This window comes from Galleria mellonella, unplaced genomic scaffold, assembly GCF_026898425.1.
Source record: "Galleria mellonella isolate WM207_F2 unplaced genomic scaffold, CSIRO_AGI_GalMel_v1 utg93, whole genome shotgun sequence".
Classification (NCBI taxonomy): domain Eukaryota; kingdom Metazoa; phylum Arthropoda; class Insecta; order Lepidoptera; family Pyralidae; genus Galleria; species Galleria mellonella.
In genome coordinates, this window is record NW_026442176.1 from 476,657 (window position 1) to 492,657 (window position 16,001).

General features: G+C 29.8%; 1 protein-coding gene across 1 annotated transcript in view; it reads right to left on the reverse strand.

Annotated features, from left to right (window-relative positions):
- Positions 1-15,232, reverse strand: part of LOC113516829 (uncharacterized) — a 59,623-nt gene extending 44,391 nt beyond the window's left edge. Inside the window, exons 1-2 of the mRNA XM_031907987.2 lie at positions 15,068-15,232; positions 4,250-4,379 (exon numbers count right to left, since the gene is read on the reverse strand). Coding sequence (XP_031763847.2) covers positions 4,250-4,379; positions 15,068-15,121 — 184 coding nt within the window. The 5' untranslated portion in view covers positions 15,122-15,232. The remainder of the gene's footprint in view (positions 1-4,249; positions 4,380-15,067) is intronic.
- Between the last annotated feature and the right edge of the window lie 769 nt (positions 15,233-16,001).

Sequence of the window (16,001 nt, forward strand, 5' to 3'; positions counted from 1 at the left end):
TTCCGAATGGTGACGGCCGATATACTTAACCCATGGAAACAGGTAATACTATAAGACAATATCTATAAAATGAGTAACTTCATTAAACATTATCTAACTACACAGTCGACATCTGAGGCAAACAATTAAGAAGTGGTATCTTATTTATCTAGAAGATGCCTATAGAATCGGTTAACAATCATTTTTATATTATGCTCATTTATAGAATACGTATCGAACGGTCATAAATTCAAGGGTCCGAAAATAATCGAGGCTGGAATCAGTCTCCACCGATATCAAGGGTCCACCGTCGTTATGGTTATGACCAAAATCGACCCCTAGCTTATGCGAACATAATGACCGGCGGACCGTGCTTACACTGGTACGTAGTTAGGTACACATTTAGGCATATTTCAAAGGCAAAAGACGTTTGATTGGAAAAAAATCTCAGAATAAATGTATGTATTTAGTATTTTAATAAGTAAAACGATGGTGATTTAATTATTTTACATAGAATTAGAATTACTTGTATGGTATTAATATTATAAATATGAAAGTTTACAATGATGATTAAATGTTTCATAGCTAAACAAATTTTGACTAAGAGTGTGACGTATTGCACAAAGTCAAACAAATAAAACTTTTAACAATTGAAAATAATACTTTGAAATTAAGGTTTATTTAGAAGAACATACACCGATTTCTCTTAGGTTTTTAGGCATGCTTTAAATCTTTTTTTCTTTTTTTTTCAATTAATATAAATAGATCCTAATTAGAATAATTATTTTTATATTTTCTTTTAGATTCTACCTGCAATTGCGACCATACAATCGACAAAACATGTTACTCCACTATTTATAACATCGAGTTCTTTCAATGTGGTAGCTGATAACCCGTTGGCTATATTTGAAGCGAACAAGGCGTTTGGCTAGAATATAGAGCTATTGGATAATCCCAAACAAGCGTTCAAAGCAAAATATATATATATATAGTTAGACCCTCGTAAATGCTTGTCCTTTGAAAAATCAGACCAAACAAACTACGTCTACACTGACTGTAGAATAAAATTCAAACGAATTTTATGATTACAAAAAAAAAAAGAATATTTTCTTGAGTTTCCTTTGCTTGGAAAATACTTCTCTTGTACCATTTCAGTGTGGGACTTTAAAAATGATATAACTTCCACTATATTACTACTTTACATTAAGTGGATTTCAAGCTAGTCCAATTGCATGTTTAATTAATTTAGAATTCTAGTTCTAATTTTTGTGTCTCTATCTATAGAAATTTGCAAATTACGTATAAACTTAATGTTATACAATATTATTTCTGTTTTCTTAGAATTTGATTAACAGAGAATATTTATAGTATTAAGTCGGATTTTGTACCATATTTTTTTGTACGTTGTGACTAAAAAAGAAAAAATAGTTTCTTTCTGTTTCAGCTTCTGTTTTACCTCACCATTAGGTATGTAATTTCATTTCATTCACAAAAGCCTTATAAACATTTACCACAAAAAAAATGTAAAAATTATAAAATGTATAAATATAATAATATAATGTATGTACATTATTATATAATATATAATTATTCCATGCTTTCTACTTTATTTGTTTGTATAAAATCGTCTTTTTATTTTAAAAATTAAATTTCTAAAATGTAGACCGCAACCAAATTACAAGTTATGTATGCAATCTCGTACCAACCAGATATCAAAAGAATTCCCCGCATTAAAAATATCCTTATTATCAGGTACCTCAATTGTTATTTGTGATGGCCCGTTATCTTGCACGGGTCGAGAGCGCTATCAACAGTAATGGGGGTCTTGCTTGGATTGTATTTGTCGATTAGAGCTAAAGGCCCAAAAGAATATTGAAATTTGTCCCTACCCACAACTAGCCCTGTTCAACATAGTATCGTCATTGCTTTCGTGATCTTTCTTCTCGGCTATACTTCGGCCACCTTAATTTTGCGCTACATTGCGCTAGCCCATTCGGCTTAGTGGCAAAAAACAAATAGATACCTATAGGTACTTTATCTTTATTGGCATAGGTACATTTAGCGCGTTCGCATTCCTACGGCTTAGTTTCATTTGGACACAATTTCACGGGACACTGTTTCGAATAGGCACATTGATATCATCGAATACGAAATACTAGAAGTTTAGAATAAAATAAGACTTAAAATTTTAGAACAAGAAATAAAATATATACATTACAAGTAACAAATTCCATCAATCCATATTAAACGACTGAAATTTGTTTAAAAATCATTTCAAAGCGAACCCTTAAACAGATGTATCTTTGATAGATATATTAATATCATTTATCGAATATATCCTGCTGTATGTTCCCGCGGAATTCCAAAAATTCGCGTATTCTAATGAATTCAACTTGTAAACCCCTCTAAAAAGTTGTTATCTTGTATAAGACGAAAAATAATCACAGCCTTGTTTAGGTAACTAAGTTGAAAAAGCCATTTAAACTTCCTGTAATCTTAGTCAGTGTCTGCTTTACACAGAATTGTTCTTAATGATAAATAAACTTTTAAGTAAAAAGTAGACTCGACTTTCTAAATTTTGACCATTCTCCATTCTCATTTTTGTTCTTTTAAAATACTTGGCAATACTTTAGAGAATTTTAAAATACTAAAAACTAAATAAGAAAGATATTTAATAAAAGCGATCCTCTTACTAAAGTAAAACACAATAATTTGTTGTTTCTGATTATTATCATTTTCACATAAGACTATTTCAAAATCAATACAAATAAGTGTACTTTGAAAGAGTCTTATGTCAAAAGAAAAATAATAAACAATTATAATTAATAAGTAATTTTTTAATGACACAATTTTTATTTTAAAAATGTTGTTAGTTTGGTTCTAAAGTTTGATACGGTAATTCAAAAGTTGCTTTTCCGATATGAACGCCCAAAATGAGTCCAAAGTTTGTAAAATGCCACCCTGACGGGTAGCTACGGCATATATATACCTGCTATACCAATGTCACGAGCGCATTAGGCAACAACCCTGACTCTTAACAACCTTACTCACCGCAGAAACAGAACGCTACAAAAGTTTACTTGTTTTAGTTTGTCAGCGTTCATAATATGTATGAATTTTTTTTTATATTTATGTCTTTCAATGTAATGAAAAGTGTATAACAATTAGAAATCCATAGAAAAAAAAGCGACTAATATAAACAAACTTCTATAAGGAGTATATTTTTATTTCAAGTATGAAAACAATTTTGGGCTTATCATACTAATTTGATAACCTGTGCTTTTGTTACATTTTAAATATATATAAAAAATAATATAATAGTCTGAAATCAAGCGATAATAAAAAAACAACATGAACACATTTGTCCGAAGAACATATTTTCATTTTCTGTATGAAAACAAATTTTTAATTTTTCAAGCTTATTTGATGACATGTCGTAACCGGGTGGTTTATATAAAGGACCGCTTTTTTTATCTCCCTTGGGGAAATATATCCAGTTTCATAAATATAGTATGCCCGTATATGTACTCTGTAATATTTATTCTATAGTTATAATAAGATAGGAAGGGTAACCCTCATATATATCCTATAGATCAAATTTCCTATCAGATAGGCTTGCTTGTATGCAATGACTTTAAAGAATAGACGCTGTATCTGTTATAACTGATGATATCTAAGACATTAGTCAGATTAGTATTAATACCCAAATGATTTCATCGCCATTCTACAAGTTATATTGTTACATTTCAAAAGGTTTAATAAGGATAAAATTGACAAAAACATGATCCTCTTAAAAGGACAAAGTATTCTGATTTCTATTCATAAAATTAAATTCATTTCGAATTAAATCAGTCAGTTGCCATTTTTCTCGTCCACCCGTCGTGAGACGTCTTTCAAAAAGTTCTTATGTCTGCATAGATGATAATTTAAAAATCAGTCAATTGCAAGGCGGCTTAGAATTCTGAAGACTTTGGGCCGTTGTTCTATGCAATCTTTATAAAAAAAAAGAAAAGTCGTAACATTTTTTACATTAAATACTAGCTGACACGGCAAACGTTGTTTTGCTACCAACCATCACCTTCCAGATCCATTTTTAACACATCATTTTACAATAAAATCTATTCTATCTCTCAAGATGGAGCAAGCAATACATATTTACAAATTTTTTTGATTGACATGAACGAAAATCATGATATGTTCTAGTGCATTAAATTTTAATATATACCTACTAAGGAATAAAATAAATTCAAGAGATTTTCTTTCCACTTACCAGTTACTAGATTAGCATGATGAAATTGGCATACAGCATCAGCCTCGTACCAGGAGATGCGGTCCCTGAAGTAGCGGTAGAACACTGGGAATCCCTCCTCGGGTAGTACCCAGGTGTTGCTGATGTTGACCTTTCGATAAAAAAGATTGTTTTACTCATTAAAAAAATGTGGAAAATAATAATGTTGATAACAATATTATGTTTCACAGATAATTAATCTATGATGACATGATAAACTTTGCCTATTAATAATTAAGATTTGGTTCCAAAAAAAAAACAACTTTAATTATGGCAAAACCAGTTATTTTGATTTAGAAACTAAATTACCGAATCGATTTTGATAACATTTCTATGGAACTAATCTGTAAGTATATCCTTTCATATAAAAAAGAAATTTACAAATTGGTTTACAACTGACGGAGTTATGAGGTGGCAAACATAAAAAAAATATTACCGAATTGAGAACCTCCTTTTTTTAAGGCGGTTGAAAATAAAGTATAGCGTTTTCCCAGTAGATCCTGACATTTATTCATAATTAGCAAAATTATCTTCGAGTTTGTTATATTAAAAATAATAAATACACTACATATAGCAATTCATAGTCATACGAGAAGAAAGGGCGAGACGCTTCATCTAGTATACTTATATCCGTTCTGCGAATTTTCACCGCAACGTTCTTTCCGCTAAATTCGATAATAATAGAAATTTCATGCTACTATTCTTTACTATAAATAGGCATATACATCTAAAAACGGTACAAAATTAACATTCAAAGCGCGTATAAAATAAAACAAAAACCAAAATAAAGCAATAGATAAACTTTCTAGTGCGTATATACTAGTACTACATAACTTTCTGTAATAAAACTGAACATAATTTTATGAATACCTGCACTCCTTAAATTTTAAAATTTTAATTGTTACTTTTTTATTTTACGCTTTAAAGACTCGTAAAATGACCTTAATCATCTGATGAAAGTGATGATGAAATCAAAGACGGAACTTGTGAATCCTATTAAGAGCTTATTCACTTTAACCTTTAATGCAGATTAAAATGCTCCGAAAAGACAGACACAGAGAGAGAATTCCGCTCTTTGCACGCATGAGGAAAGAAAACAAAGTAATTCTCTTGAATTGGTATTAAACCGTATCTGGGATTGTATTTGCAACCACGGAGAAATTACTACAATTCAAGATTAGCAGTACTAAAGCAAGTCATCTCATTTCTTTTGTTGTAGGTAATTTTCATTTATCTTTATGTGACACCAAAATAACTAGTAAATGTACTAATATTACCATCTATTGTATTTTTTTTTTACAGACAACACTAATGACCAAAACTAATCGACATCTCTAGTGACGTACAGTTCCGTGGCCACCTCGAAGATAAGGTGAAGCTGGCATCCAAAAAACTCGGTGTGCTCAATAGAGCGAAGCATTACTTCACGCCGGATCAGCGATTAATGCTTTACAAATCGCAAATCCGGCCCCATATGGAGTATTGCTGTCACTTAATCAGCTTGAACCCTTCGAATGCAACGACGAGCTATGAATCGATGATCCCATGCTTGCAAGCGGTATCAAACCCTTAAGTCTTAGGAGAGATTTTGCCTACTCTGCGTGTTCTACCGCTTATACAACGGATTGTGCTCAGAGGAATTATTCAATATGTCATCGTACGGCTCGCCATCGACATGTTCACCCTCATACCTTACAGCCTAAATGGTCGCGTACAACGCGGTTTCAAATGCTTTCTCCCACGAACAAGGTTATGGAATGAGCTTGCCGAGGTTTTCCCGAGAGATTACAGCATGGGGTTCTTCAAAAGGGGGTAAAGAGGTTTCTTCAGGGTCGGCAACGCGCGCGTAATACCTCTGGTATTAGGCTACGGTAACCGCTTACCATCAGGTGGGCCGTATGCTTGTTTGCCACCTCATGTATAAAAAAAAAAATTAAATTAATCCAAATGACGGTGATAGACTTGCACCCTCCCACTAAGGATTCTAATATGTTCGGCGAAATGTAGACATGTCGAATCAAAAACAATTGTACAATGAGTTGTAAACAATATAATGAAATGTAAAGTTTGAGAGTACCTATTTTTATATTTTTTTTTATATTATTGGTAGATATTTGATAACAAATAAAAAAGTAAATAGGTCATTAATGACATTTAATAATGGACGTTTCGACATCTGTAATAATCTTACAAATTTATAGTTAAATAAGTATATACAATGGTAACTTTTGTATTGGTAATGGTGCTTTTGGCAACGGAAAGTTTCATGCCTATAAATTTGATTTGTAATAAAGATAAAAGTGCTTCGAAAAGCGATTGCCCGTAAGGTCAGTCGCTTGTATTGACTTGTTTTGACATAAATACCAACATTACTTGTCACAGTATAAATTGTGTAAGTATTATAATAATTACGTGTTTAATATTTATATGTATACATTATCTAGTATCTACAATATAATCTCTGCTTAGTTTAGATTTAAATAACACTGTTTTATTACTTCCATACCTATAATTATATTAGTTCTTTATTATTAATCAAATCTCCTCAGTTTATTACCTACCTTTACAATTTAGATATCAAGGTACATAAAATTTACAGTACATTTTATTAATAATATAAAACATATTAATACATGAAAATATTTTATATCCATAAATGTAAATTCATATAAAAAAAATACAATTTCATTTTTGAATTTATTCACCTTTATAAAATATGACATGACAGTGAAACTTCCAAAGAGAGCGTTAAAACTTACCACAAAGAAAAAACTTTAAAAGTCCGCAGTCCTTTTAATCCGTAGATGAAATTACAAGGCAGGAATTTTTAGGTCAGAGTTTTATAACAAAACATTATTCTTTAAAACTAGTTCTATTACTGTGCAATAAAAAATAGATAATTTATTTCAAAGCTATAAACAAATGCACTTGCTCTGTACTCCGATCAATTGCTATCCACAGAAAACTTTTGTAAAATACTGAAATCGTTCCCCAGTCTCGATTTTATCAAAGCTTTGTAGGGTTAAAACTAATTTCCCGTTCGCCATCTGTTAACTCCCGTTCCAGTCTGATTGCGATCATTCTTCCTCAGATTTTAAAAGTAGCCTCTAATAATAAATTCAATGATAAAAATCTTTATTTATATTCTACCATTTTATTCTGTTCTAATTATTTTGTTTATCAGTTTTGAAGAATTATTAAATGCATATTGGATTTCTTAAAAGGAATAAATTTTAATAAATATTTTTGTTAAAAACATAACAATATCTACAAATCGAATAAAAGTGTATAAAATAAACAATCATTGATACATAATATTTTTTTATAAGTACCTACAGGTATATTAGTAGTATTTTCTATAAAATAATATTGCATTATGTTACGAACATATTGCTTTATACAAATAATGAAATAAAATACAATTTTACATCCGAATAAAAATGCGATGATTATATTGTAATCATCATATAATCTGGAAGTGATTGAACATTTTTATAATATATATCAGCTATAATCTAAGATATTAATATTTAAATATATTATAAATAATATTAAAATACCATTAATTTATCTTTTGATTTAAACTGAAGCCTATAAAGACTATAAAGAAAAACGTTAATAAAAAAACAAAATAGCCTATGACTGACAAAGTTCAAACTATCGAAGTACACAGCAACAAATAATTCTGTCACAGCCAATGACACGGTAAACTATGTACGGAGCGCTTTGTAAGCAAGTTTTAGTCGCACTTGTCTAACGTTTACTAACTGTTCTTAAAAACTAAAACTTAATTCGGTGGGTTTACGTCTAGAGAGTGTCTGTAACTATGTATATAGGTACTTTTTTGCTCTATCGTCAGACGCTGGTTGTTATTTATAATCATATACAATTCTCTTTTCATTTAAGAGTTTCCTCTTGTCGGTGCAACTAATTCATGCATCTTCCTCCAGCCAGCTCTATCCCAGGCCATATCCTTTATCTCCCTATACGACATGACGCCTAGTGTTTCCTTTATCTATCCCATGTAGTTAATCCTCGGTCTTCGTCTTCCTCTTTTGCCCTCTATCTTTCCTTCTATTATGCTCTTAAAAAAATCGTCATGTCGTATAAGGTGGCCCAGCATTTTGCCTCTTCTATTCTTTATTATACAATTACTTGTTTAATAAGTTCAATCGTGACATAATACGAGTCACTGACAGCTGGATGGATGTGAACTGTCCTAATAGTTACAGTGTCATTTAATATATACAGTATTTTTAAGTAACAACGAGGTATGTTAATAAATAAAAAAAAAGAAAATATCTAATAATTTTAGACATAAAATTATCAACATGGGTCTAAATAGTTTATAAGCAGATATATATACACTTTTTATATACATATTTTATAACTACTGTATATCTACTGAATGGTAAATATACATTGTATACATAGTTACAAATATTAATTTATTAATTTTAATACTTTTATGAGCTAAATTAAATTATGGTCATAAACGTATATTCAATGTGAAAAATGAATCCACTCAGAGTGACTCCCTGGAGGTTTCAATCTTAATTACCCAAATTTATTTCTTAGCATTTCTCAGACTGCTTTTAGGTGACGCGGCCTATTAATTTTATATAATGAGCCAATAATTCAAGAACATGTTGGTATCTGATGGCGTAGCATATCTATTTCATTTCAGGACCAACTTTCTTATTCACTAAATATTACCTTAATATTTCTAGAAACCATGAAAAATTTTGAGACTACTTGAAAATTAATTTAAGAAATTTAAGGTAATTCAATTAAAAAATAACATATATTACGAAATTCAATTTGTAACGATATATCGGAGGTTAGAATAGTTTGCTGGCAGTTAATTTGTAGGGGAGTATTGCTATACTCCCTGTGATTGTTTTCTTTTTCTATTTTTGTTTTTCAGTGTTGTATTATTTTATTTTTATTTTCACGTACCTAGTATTTGTTTGACTTTGTGTCCGTTCATCTGCGTTTGTGCACCAAATAAGTGTAGCTCTTAAGGATACCACATATTTTCACGAACGTCGCCATAACCATAAGTCTTATCACAATATCAGGGCTTTTAACAATGGGTAACGTGCCTGCTGCTACTAGTTTCATACTGAGATACGAAGTCTGATATTTTTCTTCATTTTATACGTATTTTTATATATCTAATGTGAAATTGTTTTCTGGTCAATATTTTTTTCTGTTTTATTCTATATTTTAACTATTTTTAAAACAGATATTTTTTTAATTCGACAGGATTATAGATTTTGTTCATAAATAAAATATACTATCTTGTCACTAACAATATTATTATATAATGAAGAAAATACTGAATTGTATATAATATAGAAGATTACCATTACATAAACCTTCATAACTAACTGTATATACCGTATATGTGTGTGTGTGTGCTCAGCTGTTGTTTAGGACGACCACTCCGTCCCCACTTATCTAACTACGATAATTAATCTGGTGCAGATGTATTTCTGTTTGACCTTTTCTTCTAAGTAATAAACGAATAGTGACCTAATTTTCGAATAGAAACAAATTTTCATTTATATTTTCTTTTTCTTTTTTCTTTATCTAATTACATTTATTTTCAATTTCATAATATACAACCATTTTTATTTCAGCTCTGTTTTCTTTGTTTGCTTTTTTAAATTAGATACAATACTAATAATATTAATCTCTCTAATAAAATTAATGTTTAATTAAAAATCTAAAATTTTTAAAGAATTTAAAGAAACTGTTTTAGGAGTATTAAATTATTAACTAAATAAGAAAATATCTCGTCATAGGCTTCAATTTTATTTAATACATATTTTACATTGAATTTAATCGTGCAATTTTACTAAATTACTTATATTTTAGAATTTACTGTATCCGTAAGTTTGTTACGTATAGCTATATTATACAAATATCTATTTTGATGCCCAAATTTTTAGTATCTTATAAACCAATAATCTTTAACAAAATTAGTATTCGGTAGCAGTCTGACTCACGCAGCAAACTTCCAGTAGAGACAGCAAAAACAAGCTGTTCCCGATAACTTAATTAAAGAGTACGCTTCAAGTTTTATAACTTTACAAATCAAACAATTGTTTAAAGACTTCGGTAAGACGTCAAACACTATGAAGTTCGCAAAAAATTTACAAATAATCTTTAAATAATATCATAAATATTTAATCAGTATAACCCATTTGGCTTAGAGGCGATTTAGGGATTCGATCAATTAAATTCAAATTTTCATAAGTTAACAAGTTAAGGAAAGTGGTTTAAATACATATTGTTGCATTTACAATACATTAATTTTTAACCACGACTTAGATCGCGTGACCGCTATATATTAATTGAGCGTATAGTCTATGTATACCAAATTACAAAAAGATTGATTAAACTGTTAAAACGCCAAAAAACATCGAACAAACAAACTTGTTTTTACATTTATAATATTAGTGAGTATATAATAAAACAAATTTCAGAGAAAAATGAGAATAGAGATTTTATGTTTTTTGCTAAAGAAAAGCACCACAAAAAAGGATTGATGTAATGTGAAAGAATTTTTGTGGTGTGACAAGTGGGATGCGTGGATCAACACCAAAAATGGAAGGCAAAAACATTGTGTGCGGACCCCAAACCAAACAAATGGGAAAAGGCTTGAAAGCTGAAGATGATAAATGATATGAAAAGTAGCAAAAAAAAATTAGGAAATAGGTATACTATTACAAAACTAACAATAAGACGTGTAGAAATCTCTATATTCAAACTTTTGGACGCAACTGGTTTTTTATCTCTGTCTATATTGAAACCAAGAAGTCTATAGAAGTTTGACGACCTCTGTGTTACTTTACGTAAGTGAGGGTTCGATTCCCAGCTTGACCTAATTAGAAAACTAACTTTTTTTGTCTGGTTTCCCATAACATATTATTTTAGTTTGCAGACCCAGCAATAGTATGACGTTTATTATTATTTTAAAAATTAAATAAATAGCAAAATATAAAATGTATATTCATTAAAATACTACACTCAGAATATATTCATACATAACTATATATATAACCAAGTATGCTATAATGACTTTAATATTACTCATTATTACAATGGTACATTTCATAATTGGTACGGTATGGTAAAATGTACTCAAAGTTAGAAGGAATTTAATATATTTTACTTTGTGGATGTACGATGTGAATTTCATTTCACTTGTTAACATACTATATAGTTTGGGTACTTAAGGAGCTTATAATTTGCTCCCGCTAAACATAATTAGTCGTATGTAACGGTGCGCTGTCTAAATTAACCCCTGAGGTAAGACAGCTAATACTAGTATTAGAATTAGCCAACTAACATTACATACCGTTTACTGAACGTTTATATTTAAGGCTTCAGTTATATAATTATTAAATCTATATAATATCTGTATACATTTTGTATATTAGATTAAATTCACTTATGGATATTTGTTACTTTTTCACGCAAAAGCTACTGAACGTATTAAAATGAAATTTGGTACACGGGTGAGTTACATCCTAACTTAAATTATTAAAACCACCAAATTTTACCTTAATAATTCTTGTACTCAATTAGGGAACGCATCTCTCCAAATTAATATGACAAATTGAACAAGTTTATACTCTTGATCTGTCTAATAGATTTTATATTTAGAAATACCTACCTAAAATATATAATTAGCATTATAGTCTTTCACAAACCAAAAGTTATTTAAAATATATCCAATCAGGCTAAACTTTTCTCCAGTTATAATCTTGAAGTTTTGAAACAAATGAAACCAACTTGATATATTTTACAAAATTTAGGTGTGGGCATTTATTTAGAGTTAGAGCGAATAACAGAAAAATTACGATAATATTTAGTGTTTACTGATCAAATCGAAACGGCCTAGTATATTACACATTGAGTTTTCAACTGCGCTTTGCAGTTTTGCTCATTCAAAATAAAATCTAACTAAATTACGAGATAAGTATGCTTTTTTATAATTATTTTTTTAAAATTAACTTTAATAATTCAAAATCGCATCTCAGCGTTAAAATAAACAAAATTTTATCACTGTTCTGTATAATATGAGTATTGATTTTAAACTGTACATACAAGTTCATGTAACTATTAGTGTTACTTTATTTTTCCACTCAGTACAACTATTTTTACGAGCACAATGAAAGAATCCACAAAGTGGGCTACAAGCAAACGTTCCGAACGTAAAATGTCTTGCAGTGTTTCAACCACACATCATTGTTGTAATATTGATACAAAGAAAGGGGTATACGCTTTTAGAATTTGAAACAAGTGGACGTGAGCATCACGAAAATCCGATTGTAAAATAAGTTTTTATAGTTTGTAACTGCCATTATTTTATTTTATACTGTCCCTATATGAGATCTATAATACTCCTACAGTGCAATGTATCATTTACAAAAATCCATTTTAGCAGATTACACATTCTCCTGAAGATGTAGACATTACGCAGGTATGTTTAATACGGAAATGTGCATGTATTATGTACAAGTATAAAAATCATGGCATATCACTAATTTTTTTTTTTTATTATAGTAGGATATGAGACTACACCATCCTGAGCGAATATAGAACCAATATGGTTCATGAATACGATCGACTGAAAACAGAATGTTTTACTCTCAGCAGTTGAACGCACTATAACGGCTCATTAACGGCTTTTTCTGGCCACATTTGAAAGATCCGAGGTTATAGGATGAAAAAACAAGTCTTGGTTTCTCCTGCCTTGGCCTATGGTCTTTCGGCAATTCCAAATAATTAAAATATACATAATTAAAATTCTGATTTAAAAAAAAAAAACTATGTACTAATATCAATGCATAGTAAAAAACACCTTTCTCTCACTCACTCACTGTCTACTCACAAAATCTCAAAAACTAAATGATTAATGAAATTGAGTTGGAACTTGACAGGTACATTTCTTAGGAAGCATATACATCTACTAAGAAAGAATATGTTATAATTCTTGTAGACATGTGATAACAGCTACTACGCGTGTAATTCCGTGTGAATTTACTTATTCTTTGTGCAATTCATATTTGCAGTAAATTTTTCCCTAACTCTTACAAGAGCTTTGCTGAATTACACTTGAAACTGTCAAGTGTAGTAATACCACTATTCATACTAGCTATACGGAAAACATTGTGCTGGATCATCGGGGATGAGTGTTTGGGCTCAAGTCATTCTATTCTGTTTTTCATTTTGTTCAATACAGAAAACCTTTTGGCCGGACTACCTACGACGGTAAACATAGCGTTTTTTTCATGGAGTAGCGAAATAAGAATATGTTAAGATTATGGTATATTGTATTAGCATCAGTACTTATTGTCAACTAATGGGGACACTACAAACATCAGTACAAACAAAAAAAAAACTCAAAATAAAACCTATAATAAATACTACGCTATATTCTCCTTTTATGAGATAAAAGCCTCCACTAAACACAGTATTTTAGATAGTTGTACAACATACTACATCTATAGTTTAAAATAACCATAATAAATAGTAATTCGTGACACTATCCAGAAACGATTTATATTTCTAGTTCATTTAATTAAACGCAAATTGAGCCTGTCTCTCCTGAAATTTCAACCCTTCATTTTAACCCCTCTTAAGAAAAGAAAACAAAAATATTTATCTAGTATTTTTTTTAAGTTGGTATATATTTTAAAATATTTTAAAATACAAATTAATAGCATTAGTGGTTGCTAAAATATGCCGCTGAAATATACAAATGCGGATACAGGCTCATAAATATATTCGCATAATAAAGGTTTATTACCTTTGATTTAATATTCTAAATACGAGTTAACATTCAGTTTCCGTTACATTTTTTTTATTTAAATAATTAATCATAAATTTTAATAAAAGTAAAAGTATTTAATAATTCAATTTATCTAGTAACATCAGGTAGTTGGAAACATCTTTACGAAGCCACAAATTTATAAACCATAACTTCAATTTCTTTTCCCTTTAATTTGTTATGAAATTTATATTATTTTCTGCTCGTAAACTTCCAAATTAAGTTCTAAGGATTAGTTTGTTGCTCGTAATTAAAGTATTTCGAATTTTAATTCATAAAAAATACAAAATAGATCTAGTTTATGATTGGTTTTTTACCTTAAGGCAGATTATAAATTTTTAAATATCCGAATATAAAAGTAACGAAATAAAATGCAAACTTAATAAATATTATCTTTTTAGAATATGCATTTATTAATTTATTTTCTAGTTACTCGTCTATACTGTATGCAAAGTATCTATGATATTTTAGTTTTTATAATTTTAGTAGCTTCGACTCAACGACGATAATTCAACCCACCATAAGTTATTTCTGTTTTTAAATTAAAAGTATTTAGCACAATTCAAATTCTATGATCATCTAACTGAAATAAATATATGAGCTTTGAATTTAAAACATACTAAAATAATTTTAATATTGCGCTTTTCACGTAATAGCTAATTTCATATCGATAATGTATTTATAACCAAAATATTGCTCTTCAATACTTTACTTACTCTACATGATACTGATATCAAATAAATTTTTCAAAGTTTGGAATTAAAAGTTTTCACATTGAAAGACTACTTATACAAGCAGAAAGAAAACGAGTAGAAACAAAAAGTTGGACACATAAACGTAACTACTGCATGCGACATTAGCACTTCACATTAGCAAACTTTGGAGCTAAATCGTCGTTTCCTTAATAACGACACGACACAAATCAAAAGTGGAAACTGAAAATTCATTCTTACCGCTCGTCCTTGGGCCGAGGCGAATAGTACGAAAAGAGCTAGCGTGCACAACATTACGAGGCCGTAGCGTCTCGTAGCCGACCGTAGCCGACCGTAGCCTCCCGCCGCGGTGTCGTGACTGCCGCGAAAGCTCGCGTGCCGTGCGCCATCGGCTTCCGACCTCAATGCTCGGACCTCCGTCGTACATTATGTAAACAAAGTATTTGACAATAACATGGAAGTAACGATCGACCTTTTTGTTTGAACTGAAATTTGTTTATGTAAGGTCAAGGCGAAAAATTTTTCCGACCTCGCAACGTCATCACTTTAATTATGTTTCTGAATAAATGACGAGGCACTTACAAATGAAGACTTAAATTGGTTCCACGTTATAGACTTTAATGTATTATATTTAATTCTAAGTGATTGAGGAACAGAGTCCATTACTTAATTGAAAATTTAAATAATATATCTGTAACTCGTACTTAGATATAAATTCAATCGTTTTTGATACTGTACTGCATTCTTTATGTAAAATTAGAATTAACTTTCTACATTTCTGAAATAAAAATAGTTATTGTTGCCGAATTTTAAGTAATAAAAATCCCTACATTTACGTTTTATAAATTCGTTTTGACAATGGGCAATACATAGTATTGTAGCCAGATAACAATGAAATAAACTTAACTTCAATAAATTCTAGTTAGCATATATAAACTACCTTGGGCTAAGGCAATGTAAAATGAACCTAAAAAATAAAATACTTCAAAGTTCACCTTTGCTTACGTTATTTTTAATTGTTATTATTACTGTATGAATCCATTAAACAATAAATATTTAACTATGTGAGAAGGTATAAGATACCCTTATAATCTTATAAATGTTATCACATTTATAGCGAGTTTGTTTGTTTATTACATCTTAGCGCCTTAACGGCACAACCTCTCATTATATA